Source organism: Rattus rattus, chromosome 18 (assembly GCF_011064425.1).
Source record: "Rattus rattus isolate New Zealand chromosome 18, Rrattus_CSIRO_v1, whole genome shotgun sequence".
NCBI lineage: Eukaryota > Metazoa > Chordata > Mammalia > Rodentia > Muridae > Rattus > Rattus rattus.
In genome coordinates this window covers 10,886,535-10,900,465 of record NC_046171.1, presented here as the reverse complement: position 1 = coordinate 10,900,465, position 13,931 = coordinate 10,886,535, and the positions used below count along the sequence as shown (strand labels likewise).

Below are 13,931 nucleotides of genomic sequence, written 5' to 3'. Positions count from 1 at the left end.
ATATATTGTGTTAATCACTTATTTCAATGTAAATTAGAATTGACTTATTACTGTCATATTCAGGTTATACTGTAACATTGTAATTCAGTCAAGTGATCCCACGGTTTCTATTGTGTTGAACTAAATTGTCACTCAGCTGCATAAATGTCACTAGGTGAGTGAATAGGAACCTGGGAAGCCAGGGGTGAGCCTCCTAATAATGTTTTCCTGATCGATCTACACAAGTTGTGTGTGCTGTTATAGAATTTTAGAAATAGTTACTATATGATAGTGAACACTTCTTGAGAATTTCTACATACAGACACATACAGTGTTTCAGAAAATTTTCTAATGGTGTGTGGTGCCCTTAAAAGATCATATAAGGGACTGAACCCACCAGCGAACATTTCTAACCTTGTAACATCATGGAAAATGGTATCTTTTTTACCTGCACCATTCTCAAAGCAGAGCTATGTCGAGTGTGCTTGACTTTTATTTTGGGGCTTTGTAAGGTATCATGCAAAGCCAAGACAGTAAGATTTCAAGGTCCTCTGATGTCATGTACCATCTGTTACGTATGTACAGTTGCCAATAAAAACACAGCTTGTGATAGGAAACTTCAGAATCTTACCAGGGCTTAAATGCACACCTGATTTTTATAACACTGAATGCCTATGTATAAAATAGAGCTGATTATTGGTAGGAAACCAGTTCAAACAGCTCAACTAGAAAGATGGGGAGTATTACATCATGTGGTGCTTATAAGGAAATAGTGAACCCAAAATTTAGGTCAAGAAAATGTAAGAAATGAGGAAGAGATGGGATATCTACATCAGAGTGTTGTGACACTTGTTTCTCAAGAATCTTGATACTCCTGAGCAAATCATCTTTATTATGTAAATTAAATTAAAATATAACATTCTGGGTTTCAAGTTAATTTTCTGGAAATTTAACTGGGAGAAAGTTAACCCTCTCTAACTAGAGTGCTACCTACACAAATACAGAAACTCTTAATGAAAAGCAAGGTGCATAGAAAATATTTCAGATTAAAAAATAGCCGTTTTTTGGTGTTGGCTTTGGGAGGGTTGTTTATTTGGTGTTTTGCTTTGTTTTAATTCAGTACAGAGAAATATTTATAGTACATCAAAATAAGTGTAAAATGAATCATAATAGAATCCTCTGCATTTCAGAAATTTTCTACAAGAGCAGAGCCCATTGAGAGGTCAAGTACGTAGAACAGACCCCCTGCTTCATAGTTGTCAGAGCTTTAAGTTGGTCCTGTGTTCTCTATGCTTAGATTTTTAGAACTTTTGCATGAATGGGTGCAGATCTAATCTAATAGATCTAATAAGCTATTATAGATAACTATATCCCCTTCCCCAATGAGAAAACTATGTATTGTTTTGCTTTTATTGTTTTGTTGTTCTGGAGGGGTGGTTTCCATTATCCCCAATGGAAGAATAGTGATAGTGATCAAAAGTATGCATTATGGTGAGAAATTTCCCGATCCAAGTGTACACAAAGGTAAATCTAAAGTGGTTGTGGGTAGACACACACACATGTTCATGTCCTGTGTAATTGATAAGCATTCAGGACCTGATCAACTTAAGGGACTTGGAAAATTAACTTAATTCACACTGCAGCAACCTCATGGGGAATACATTTTTTCTCAGTCCCTTTTATAAGTGACCAAATGGAGAAACAGATTGTGAACAAATGCTGTTACCCTGCATTGTTGTTTACACTAACATTTTAACTCATGCAAAATCTCCCCTTGCTCTACTCTATTGTGCTTCTCCGTGTCTGTGTTTCTGCATGAATATACAGGCACACATGTGTATATGGCATATACATATGTCTTACATGTATTTATGAACATAGGTAACGTGTTTATTTATAATTTGGAAACACTGAGGCCCTTATTTGATTTGTGGATCAACCATGAGCTGATCTACTCACATACAATAGAGTATAACCTATGACATTTCATTATATCAAGTGAATAGAGAGAGGGCCTAACATGCTGGTGATATCTCCTATTCTACCCTTGCTGGGAAAAAAAAAATGGTGTATTCAAATTTTTGGCAAGGAAACCCAAACTTCAGCAAAGACATATCCACCTCACAAAACAGAAAAGTTCATCTCATTTGAAGGAGAAAGTTATCAGACTGGGAGAAAAATGAGTTTGCTGCATCTCCAAAATTTGAGGGACAAATGACCGAACTTCAGAGGATATAGTGGGAAGGGACAGGCAGAATACGTAAGGGGCTAAACACTGGAGCTTCTCATTACATGAGAACTCATGGATTGGTAAGGATGGTAAACATGATAGGAACTTTGAAGTCCATACTCAGTCTCTGTATAAGGCTACAGTGTGAACAAAACAAGAAGTAGTTACCACCAGAGTGCTAAAGAATACTTCAGCAGTTACAGTGTGAAAAACAGAGTGTAACTGTAGGCAGAAGAGATGGATCATATCCGGAAAACAGACAAGGCTGTGCTGGAACTGAACAGTTTTCCATGTAAGTAACCAAGCAAGCCCACAGCAGCTGCCCTATACAAAAACAAGCAAAGAGGAATGAAGTGTATAGATACTGTGTGTACAGAAATACAGGTAGTTTGATGGAATTGTAATGTAAGATGTTGAGATGAAAAGATAGGAAGAAATTTCTATCAAGCCTGGCACCATGTCTTGCTCTTAGAATACTCACATTCAAGAGACTGAGGGAGAGGAATTAGGAGTTTCATTCAGGTTAGCCTGGGCTACATATCAAGACACCCTTTACTCTTTTACTCTTTTTTTTTTCTTAACTTATTCTGTATTTAACTCGATAGTCTGATTCATAGAATACCATGAACAATATTAAGAAGACAGAAATTTAATGTGTAAGCAGTGATACTCTCACTAAGAAAACATGTTCTATAAAGAGGAACCATTAAGTGACAGATGTCAGCTGCCATATTGAGGGTTGCAGCATGATGGGCTATGGTGCTGTTTGGTTGATCCTTCTTCTCTTTCATGGCTCAGCTTATGCATCTTAAGAAGCTTCTCCAAACACCACATTACTGTGCAGACATCAAAATGTGCCCTGCCTTTAATTCTATGTATTAAAACCAGTAACATTTATTGACTGAATGGTTATTTGATTTTACTATGCCTTGAATAAAAGATGAATCTTGAGGAAATAAGTACCTTTAATGTGTGGATCTGAATACTGGTAATTAGCAACCAGAGAATAATCTGGGCCCAATACCCACGGAGAATGGCTGAAGAGATTGTATCTGTGGCAATGGGAAAGCATAGAGATAGATGAGTGGGCCGATCAGTTTTTCTGCATAACATTGGTAACTAGTTAATTAGAAGAGTGGGTAAAAAATTGAGATACAATGTTTTTTCTTTTATTTTATTTGAATGATAGCTTATGCAACATGTGAAGCTGAACTTAGACCTATGGTAAGCCTCTGAGCTTCATTAGTGCCAGGACTACAAGTTTCCACCATCTTTTGCAAATATTTGGACACTTGACTCAATGCTCAGTACACTTTGCAAAACCCCTTGATGTTAAGAGAGAAAGTATTAGATGTGAAAATCTGTGAGAATAAACTGTTTCTAAGCTTTGATGTTATGACTGCAGAGAAAGACTCTGTCTCGGATGTAACTAAGGCTCTAAAAGTATTAAAAGGATTAATATCCCTCATCTGCAAAAATCCTTCTAATGACTTACTGTTCTGTCTTCCAGGAGATGAGTGTCAACTGTTCTCTGTGGCAGGAGAACAGCGTGTCTGTCAAACGCTTTGCATTTGCCAAGTTCTCTGAGGTCCCTGGAGAATGCTTCCTCCTGTTCACCCTCATCCTTCTCATGTTCTTAGTATCACTAACAGGAAATGCTCTCATAGCCCTTGCTATTTGTACCAGTCCATCTCTACACACCCCCATGTACTTCTTTCTGGCCAACTTGTCTCTCCTGGAGATTGGCTATACTTTCTCTGTCATACCCAAGATGCTGCAGAGCCTTGTGAGTGAGGCCCGAGGGATCTCTCGGGAGGGATGTGCCACACAGATGTTTTTCTTCACACTTTTTGGTATAAGTGAGTGCTGCCTATTGGCGGCCATGGCCTTTGACCGCTGTATAGCCATATGCTCCCCACTCCACTATGCAACCCGAATGAGTCGTGGGGTATGTGCCCATTTGGCAATTGTTTCATGGGGAACAGGTTGCATTGTGGGGTTGGGACAGACCAATTTTATTTTCTCCTTGAACTTCTGTGGACCCTGTGAGATAGACCACTTCTTCTGTGACCTTCCACCTCTCCTGGCACTTGCCTGTGGAGATACATCCCAAAACGAGGCTGCCATCTTTGTGGTAGCAATCCTCTGTATATCTAGTCCGTTTTTACTGATCATTTATTCTTATGTCAGAATTCTGGTTGCAGTGCTCATGATGCCTTCACCTGAGGGGCGCCATAAAGCTTTTTCCACCTGTTCGTCCCACCTACTTGTAGTCACACTCTTCTATGGCTCAGGATCCATTAACTACTTGAGGCCTAAGTCTAGCCACTCACCAGGAATTGATAAACTCTTGGCTCTCTTCTACACAGCAGTGACATCCATGCTGAACCCTATCATCTATAGTTTAAGGAACAAGGAAGTCAAAGCAGCACTGAGAAAAACTCTGGGTCTGAAGAAAGTTCTGATAATGAATAGGTAATGGAGGATCCCAAAGTGCTCTTTCAAAAGGGTACATAGTCTGTGAAAGACAGAAAACAAAACCACTGTGCTCTTTCTGGCTGTCTTAAAACAATCTTTAAGAAACACAACTTTGTTTTAGAGTATTCTCTTCATTCAGCACCATTTTTAATTGAAAATAATGGTAAAGTATGCTTGCTACTAAATAACTTTAGTAGATTAGTCCAGTGCTTAAATATTTTCACCTGGGCAGAGTTTAAATCACATGCTAATGTCTCAGTAGCCTTGAAAACTCTCTGTATCCATTCTTAGTCATTGTCCAGCCCGTGATATACCTGATACCTCTGGACTCTACACAGATTCTCAAAACATGGCACTCGATGCCTTAATAGCTCTATGAAGCAGGGTATTTCTTCTCATAAAAATCTTCAAATTCTTCTGATGTAATTTTATACACATGTAACATAGAATTAAATAGTTCTTTTGTGGATTCTCTTTACACACATTCCAATAACCAATATGTCAACTTTTGAAGCTATATGCTACAAACCATTAATGAAAAAGTATGAGAAATAATCATCAGCATTTTCTAAGATATAAATGACTTTAAAGGAAATACTAGTGGCATTACAGGAAAAGAAACAAAGGTAAGCAAAGAATTATTGGTATAGTTGCAAGATTTTTCAAAAATGTATAAATTTATGTATGTGCAGATGAATTGACATACATTTGGAGGTCTTCCAGGAAATTGCTTCTAAGTGGTCTCAGCCTGTTATGCTACAATTCCATATTCCTCAGCACATGTAAATTCATTGCATTGGACTCGAACAGCTAAGTAGTTCTCAGGGCAGTGAATCATTAGCCTCAGCTTTGTGTACCATTAGGTAGGTTAGTCCACACTACAGTCTTTGGGCACCCAGGGCCTATGATTGTTGGCACTGGAGTAGTTTCTCTTCCCCTATATGACTTCTAGCAGGGTTCTGAAAAAGAACTTCAGCCAGGTGATTCTCAACATCAACATCGTAGTTTCAGATACACATACACACACACACACACACACACACACACACACACACACACACACACACACACACCATATACAGGAAATGAAGTAGGTTTACAAGTGATGGAAGACTAAAAAGACTATATAAAAGGTCACCTAGTGTCAGATAATTAGATTCTGGTTGTTATTCCACATGGAAAAAGAAAAAAAAAAGTTCCTTGGAGAAGAGGTAGGGTCATTTCAAATATAAGATAACAAACCATCAAAATCATGAAGCACATGCAACATGCTGAAAAGATACAGGAGCCAACAAGGAAGAGCTTTCAATGGCTTCAAGTTGAAGCAATTTGAACACCAAAACAACTAATGGTAGAAGTTACTATAATACACAAAATAAAATTAGAATCTTGGGTCTCTATGTGTATAATGAAACAAAAATAAAATTCCAAAGTAAGTGTTCAGAAAGTTTAGAAGAAATTAAAAAATAAATTACCGTGACACTAAAACTACAGTACTGTTTTAGGCATGAGTCACCCAAACAGAATGACACTAATTATATACTCCTCAGACTCACTGTTCTCAGTCTACTTCCATGCAGTAAGGACCATCAAGCACAAAGCGTTGGGAAAAAAATGACCGAGATGCTGAAAACAATGCCTAAAGTTTTGAAGAGACACACGATATTTCCATAGTCTCTAATTAATTCTCCTATGACTTCTATTACTTTAAAAGGAAACACAAAAGAAAAATACATTAAAATATTTTTAACTACGAAAGGAAAATAGTTTAAAATAATTTCATTGCTCCTTAGCCAGGCGTTGTTAAGATGGCAGGCATCCCCCTGATGCTGAGCTGAGAAGAGCAAAGCAGGAAACACATTTTGGTAGCTGTGCCAAATACATATAATCTCAATGTAAAAGAGAGAAATCAGAGACATTCTAGCAAAATAATTATAATATAGTAACTATTTCTCTTCAAAGGTGTGGTCACAGAAGATAAAAATAGTAATGAATTATCACAGAATAGAATAACTTAAGATATATAATAACTAAATGTCAACTGGATTTCTGGATTGGATACTGGCATAGAAGATGTACAGTACTAGAAACACTGCTGTTTATGATCTGGTCAACCTACTGTGGGACTTGTAATATTTTAATTTTTTTCAATTTCCTGATTTTTTTGAGAATTAGTCATTAGATTGATTATAGAATATAAAATTCTGGATTTGGGGTAAAATGTAAAACAGTACTGTTTCCTATACAATTTGATTTCTGCTTTATTTTTTATATTTATTTATTTCATTAATTTTTTATGTCTCAAATGCTGTCCTCCTTCCTCTCTTCCCCCACAGAGTCCCTAATCCCAACCCCCATCCCCTTCTGAGTTCTTTCAAAAAGACAAAACATCCTTAAGTAGTTATAAGGCATGCTTAGTCCCTGAATAGCTTTTCATTTGGCCATGCATTTGAAAATCTACAACACTGATAGTGTAGACATTGGGAAATAGCTTCAAAAATGATCTTCAAAACTGAAATATTCCCTACATTCTGGATATCCCACTCACAGAGACACAGAGACAGAGATCGATGCAATAAACAAGAGGTTTTCTGATCCAGTGCACTGGGGTCGTTCTGCTTTTAGGGCAGAGGCGACCCCCAAGAACAAAGGCATACACTTTTTATACTTTTTAGGGGTACGAATTACATCAGCAAGGTTACAGTTTAAACTTATTAGCTAAGCATATTGACCTTTAAATCTATTGGCTAGTAAGCATATGACATACATTCAAGCTCTATCAGGGAGGTGGCTCGGGCACACAGAGGGGGTAGTGGAGGGTCCTGCCCCTACTGCAGTCCCAACACTTCTTGAATAGAGTGTTTACTCAGCAAATTCTTGTGGAGCTCCCCAGTGGGAAGTCCCAGTCACCTGATGTTTTCTAAGATAGCTTTTGTCTGCTTGGTTCCCACATTACACATCAGCTGGTCAAAACCTGAAGAATCCCTTCTTACCCAACATACCATTGGTTTTTTTAAAGAAGAAAGTTAAGGCAAGATTCTTTCCAAGAGAACTCATAGGCATATGGAAAATATAAAGCACTGTAAGAGCAAGACTATCCTTGTAATATACATAGAGAAAAACGATCGGACAAGAAAACCAGAGAGCAACCTGCCTGGATGCAACAGAAAAAGCCTGAGCTCCTGTAGTGTATTCTGCGTGAATTTATGAGTTTATGGGCTAATATCTGGAAATGAACACCTACAAAACCAACTAACTACAAGCTGCAATATTTATAAAAGCTTAACAAATATGTGGAAGGTATTATTTTTCAGCTATATGTGATTATACTAATTTTATTAATTTGTATATTTATTGCATTTTTGAAATAAATAGATTTTAAGTGACTCAGATGATCATATCACTTTCTGTGTCTTTGATTGCATTATAGATCAATAAAATGTTTATTTGACTATGATTGTCACTATGAGTATTCATGTAAATCAAATTATATCAACCAAGAACTGCCATTCTGTTTTTATGCTTTTTGTTTTACAAGCGTGAGTGTTCTACCTGCATGTATATCTGTGCACCACATGCATGCCTAGTGCCCAGGGAGCTGAAAAAGGTGTCGGATCCCCTGAGACTGAAATTACAGCCACTTGTGAGCTGTCACTGACCCCCAGGGCAGGGAGACCCTCACTGAAGTCTTGGGATGACACGATCCCCCCAAGAACTCACGTAAGACCATCCTTGCTGTAATTTAGACAAGGTTTATTGATAGGAACCAGTGCACTGGGGTCGAGACTCATCCCTTGCAGGGGCAGTGGAGTTCGACCACCAGTAGCTAAGAGAAGGGGAATTTAAAGGAAGAAACCACAACCCAAGGGGGTAGGGAGGGTGTCATTAGAAAATGTTGAGAATACCAGTGAAAAATCATAAGGAGGAGCTTCCTGATTCTCAAGATTGTTTAACTTTATGATCCGCTAGTTCCTGGGAGAAGCTTCCTGCTTCTCAAGATTGTTCTCTAAGATTTTAATCTAACTTTATGGTCAGCTAGTTCCTGGGAGAGAGTTGTCGAACCGGCCAATGTAATTACCCATTCTATGGTCCTAGGAGAAGCTTCCTGGAACATACAATCCCAGGGCCTAACTGGTTTATTTCTTCTACTCTGAACCTTTGTCTAGGGGTAGAGGCAACCTTAAAACTTCTACCTTTCATTTCCCACTTCTTCTAGTGGCTAGTTCTAATTATAGAACTAAATTTCAGTATCTTCATAATATCATGACTTTCTTGTCCTCCTAAAGCAGGATATTGTTGGTGTAACATCAAAATCTGAATAGCACTCACTCTTTCTCTAATGAAGGTAACTAGTTTATTTAACACACATGCACCTATAATCAGAAGCAGAAGCAAAACTAAGAAGGGTCCCATAAGGGAAGATATCAGAGTAGTCATCCAAGGAGATCTACTAAACCAGCTCTTGAACCATCCCTGATGGTCTCTGTCTCTCTGTCTTTTGTCTAACCTCTTTTTAAGTTTACTCATGGAGCCTTTAATTACTCCTGAATGGTCTACATAGAAGCAACATTCTTCTTTTAGTGTAGCACAGTGACCTCCTTCTTTAAGGAATATCAGGTCTAATCTTCTCCTATTCTGAAGGACTACCTCTAAGAGGGAGGTTAGGGATTCTTGGAGGTCAGCTAAAAAGTCTTTTTTACTCTTTTTATATCTAAGTCAATGGCAGTTCTGAATTCTCCATAAGCCTTGTGTTGCAGGGCAACAGCAGATGTCCTTGTAGCTGCCCTTGCAGCACCTAGACTCAGCCTTAAGATAGCCCTAAGTAATTCTCAACTCTCTTTTGTGTCTTACTAAGTGTTTAGCATCAGGATTCCAATCTGGACACTATCTGAACCTACACACAAAGGTCATGACTGCCCTTTAGAACTTCTAAACTTATGCAGGTTGTGATCCCTGAGGCGCAGTCCCAAGAAGTGTTAGGAGTACTAACATATGCAATGTTTACATCATTTGCAATAGAAATCAAGCCTATCCCCACACCTATCCCGATGGAACCCAGGGCAAACATGAAATTCTTGTTTCTAAAGCACACTCCTCAAGTGAGCATTATAGCAACCTCCCAGTCATGTCTCTGATGTATCCACTTATCTGATGTGCAAGTCTAGGGAGCTTTTTGAAGATCTGAATGTCCCTCTAGGTCCCAGCTCTCAGCCCCAACAGCTAGTACGCGGCTGGTGAGGGCTGAGAATTGACGGCTGTCAGAGTGGTCAGCAGCACCAAGTACAGTCCTTTCCAGTGAGGCTCAAGTATCTAGGCTCGGTGTTGTCGTATGTAGCCGAGTCTCCGACCTGGAACTGATGAGATGTCTCAGGGGTCCCCAGGGCACAGGCTGCTGCCAGCTGTGAGCAGATTTCTTTCTGTATTACCTGTAGGTCTTTTAGCCTGGCATGCAAATCATTATAACTATGACATGTTGGTTCAGTAACATCATCTAATACAGTCAGAGGAGCTGAGGCCCCATATAAGATCTCAAAGCGGGTAAGGGTGAATCTGGAAGGGATATTTCTTGTTCTGAAGAGAGCGAGAGGGAAGGAGTGCCACCCAGTCTGCGCCAGTCTCCATGGTCAATTTGGTCAGGGTCTCTTTTAGAGTTTTATTTATTTATTCTACCTGTCCTGCACTTTGAGGTATGTAGATACAACGTAATTTCTAATCGACCCCTAAATACCTGGCCACACCCTGGCTTACCTTGGCATTATCTCAAGGAAAAAGGTTGGAAAAAGATATTCCAAGCAAATGGACCTAAGGGTCAAGCTGGTGTAGCCATTTCAATTTCTAATAATAGAGACAAACAAAACTTAATCAAAAGAGATGGGAAAAGAATCTATATATTCAAAATAAAAGTTTACCAAGATAACATTTTAATTATTAACATCTATGACTGAAACTTAAGAGGTTCCACTGTTGTAAAAGAAACACTTCTGGGGTTGGAGAGATGACTCAGTAGTTAAGAGCACTTACTGCTCTTCCAGAGGTCCTGGGTTCAATTCCCAGCAACCACATGGTAGCTCACAACCATTTGTAATGGAATCTGATGCCTTCCCTTGGTGTGTCTGAAGACAGTGACAATGTACTCATATACATAACAAATTAAAAAATATTTTTAAAAAATCATTAAGAAAAAAAAAGAAACAGTTCTGTCACACATTGATCCTCACTCATTGATAGTTGGAGACTCCAATGTCTCTCTCTCACTAATGAACAGGTTCTCCAGACAAAAACTACACAGAGAAATGTTCCGGGTAATTAACATTAAAAAGCAATTGGCACAACTGATATTTACAAAACATTCCACCTAAACATAAAATAAATATACCCTATTCTCAAGAACATATGGAACTTTCTCCAAAAGTGATGACATAATAGAATACACTATAAATCTTAAAATATACAAGGAATTTGAAATAACACCACTGTGCCTATCAGATCCCCAAGGAGGAAAGCTTCACAACAGAAGCATCAGGAAGCTTAAAAACCCACGGAAACCAAACAGCTCTCCACAGAGTAAAAAATGGGTGAAGATAGAAATAAAGAAAGAATATTAAAGATTTTCTAGAATTCAGTAAAAATTAATATACAACGTAAACTACATAAACTTATGAAACCCAAGGAAAGTAGTGAAAAGAGGAAAGCGTTTAGTGCATGCATACAGAATTTAGAGAGATCTCTTCCTAGCAACTTAGTAGAACCTGTGAGCTGTAGAACCAAATGAAGAAAGCACAGCTAAAAGGTGTGGTGTGATTACAGACAGAAAGTAATTAATAAATTGAGGGTTGAAATCAACCTAAAAGGACAGAGAACAATACAAAGAAACAATAAAATAGAGTTGATTCTTTGAAAAAACAAAAAAAAAAAAAAAACCCAAAAAGCAAACAAACAAACAAACAAAACAGAATAGGTACCACTTGCTAAAGTTAAATCAAGACCTAAACAATTTAGGTAGCCATATAACCCCTAAAGACAACAGAAGAATTCATTAGAATAATCCCAACCAAAAAACTAAGGGCTGGATGGTTTCAGTTCACAATTCAACCTGACTTTCAAAGGAGACTGAACGCCAAGACAGCTCAAGGTATTCTACAAAGCAGAAACAGAAAGAACATTACCCAATTCATTTCATGAAGCTACGATTACCACAATTCCTAAGCAAATAAAAACTTAACACGGTTTTTACAGATCATTGTTTCTCATAACATAGGTGCGGAATTGGCCAATAAAATACTCACAAACAGAATCAAACAACAGATTAAAATGATTCACAATGTTCAAGGAGGTTTCATCACAGAGGTGCAGGAATTTTTCAACATATGAAAATCAGGAAATGTAATCCACCATTTTAAAAATCTATCAGGGGGGAAAAAAAATCACAGGATCACTTCAGTAGATACCACACAAGCCTTGGACAAAAATACACCAATTCAGAAAAGAATTGAATAGATTAGAAATACAAGGGATAGACCTAAACATAATAAAGGCCATTTACAGAAACCCTATACTCAACATCAAGTTAAATGAAGAGGAACTCAAAACAATTCCACTGAAAAGAGGAGCGAGATAAAGCTGTCCACTCTCTCCTTATGTATTCAGTATAGTACTTAAAAGCAATAAAACAATAAAAAGAGATAAATAGATATAATTTGGAAAAGAATTGGCAGATGATATGATAGCATAAATAAGTGATCCCAAAAATTCCACTATCAAAGTCCTACAGCTGATAAACACTTCCAGGAAAGTGGCTGAATCTAAGATTAACACACACAAAAAAATCAGTTGTCATCCTCTACAGAAATGACAAATGGACTGAAAAATATGGAGCAAATAACACTTTTCACAACAACCTCAAATAGATACAATATGTTGGAGCTAATCTAAGAGAGCAAGTCAAAGATGTCTTTGTTAAAAATTTCAATTCCTTGAAGGAAATAATTGAAAAATATGTGAAACTCTCTCATGTTCATGAATCAGCTCTGAATGTAGATGATTACAAATAAATCCATATACATCACCCTCCATAAAACTCAATTCCAGCTGGATCAAAGACCTCAAAATAAAATCATACACACTAAAACTGATAAAAGAGAAAGAGGAGAGCAGCCCTGAAGGTACTGGAACAGGAGATAACCTTCTGAACAATACACCTATAGTGTAGGTACTAAGATCAACAATTAATAAATGCAACCTCATGTAACTAAAAAGCCTCAGTAAGGCAAAAAAACACAGGCAGTAGGACATAGAGACAGCTTAAGAAATGGGAAAAGATTTTTACCAACTCCACAATAGAGGCCTAATTACAAATGTATAAAGAATTATAAGAAAATACATATTCAAGAGCAAAAACCACAATTGAAAAAATGGGGTGCAGATCTAAACAGAATTCTCAACAGAGGACTCTCAAATGGCTGAGATATATTTAAGGAAATGTTCAACATCCTTAGCCATCATGGAAATGCAATCAAAACTGCTTTGAGATTACAATCTTACACTTGTCAGAATGGTCAATAATACAAGTGACATGTCATGGTGGCAAGGATGTGGAAAAGGGGAACATTCCAATCCTGCTGGTGGAATGGAAAACAATAGACCCAAAATATATTCCATCCTACCACGAGAACACTTGCTCAACTGTTCATAGGAGCTTTAATCGTACTAGACAGAAACTGAAAACAAGTGATATTTCTCTCAACTGAAAAATGGATAAAGAATGTGGGGCTGGATTGATGGCTCAGTGGTTAAGAGCACCGACTGCTCTACCAGAGGTCCTGAGCTCAAATCCCAGCAAACGCATGGTGGCTCACAACCATCCGTAATGGGATCCGATGCCCTCTTCTGGTGTGTCTAAAGACAAATAGTGTACTCATACCTAATAAAAAAAACTTAAAAAAAAAAAAAAGAAAAGAAAAGAAAAAGAAAATGTGGTACATTCACACAATGGAGTACTACTCAGCTATTAAAAATGATATTTATACCTGATCTGCACTCCATTTCCAGGGTAAGGACTCAACCTATCTCCATGGAGGCCTTTTGACACCAAGGACAACTATTACATCTAGCTTTTCCTGTTCCCTTGGAGGCCTGCTACCATTAGGGACTACCAGCTCTACCTACAGTCTCAGAGGCCTGCTACAACCTGGGACTATCAGAACAGGCAATACCAGAGACAACCAGATGGCTAAAGGCCAGCACA

At 37.9% G+C, this 13,931-nt stretch overlaps 1 protein-coding gene across 2 annotated transcripts; it reads left to right on the top strand.

The window, feature by feature from the left end:
- Window positions 1-3,719: 3,719 nt before the first annotated feature.
- Window positions 3,720-4,688, top strand: LOC116887342 (olfactory receptor 10C1-like). 2 transcript variants are annotated; one of them, XM_032888935.1, is made up of 2 exons: window positions 3,723-4,062; window positions 4,483-4,688. In XM_032888935.1, exons 1-2 carry the CDS (start codon window positions 3,723-3,725, stop codon window positions 4,686-4,688), a joined length of 546 nt encoding a protein of 181 aa, XP_032744826.1. The 2 variants fall into 2 exon arrangements, with proteins under 2 accessions (XP_032744827.1, XP_032744826.1); XM_032888936.1 differs by having other exon boundaries at window positions 3,720-4,688.
- The last annotated feature ends 9,243 nt before the right edge of the window (window positions 4,689-13,931 follow it).

Bases quoted from the DNA above. Each gene is read 5' to 3' on its own strand.
- LOC116887342 (XM_032888936.1), top strand. From the start codon at position 3,723: ATGAGTGTCAACTGTTCTCTGTGGCAGGAGAACAGCGTGTCTGTCAAA.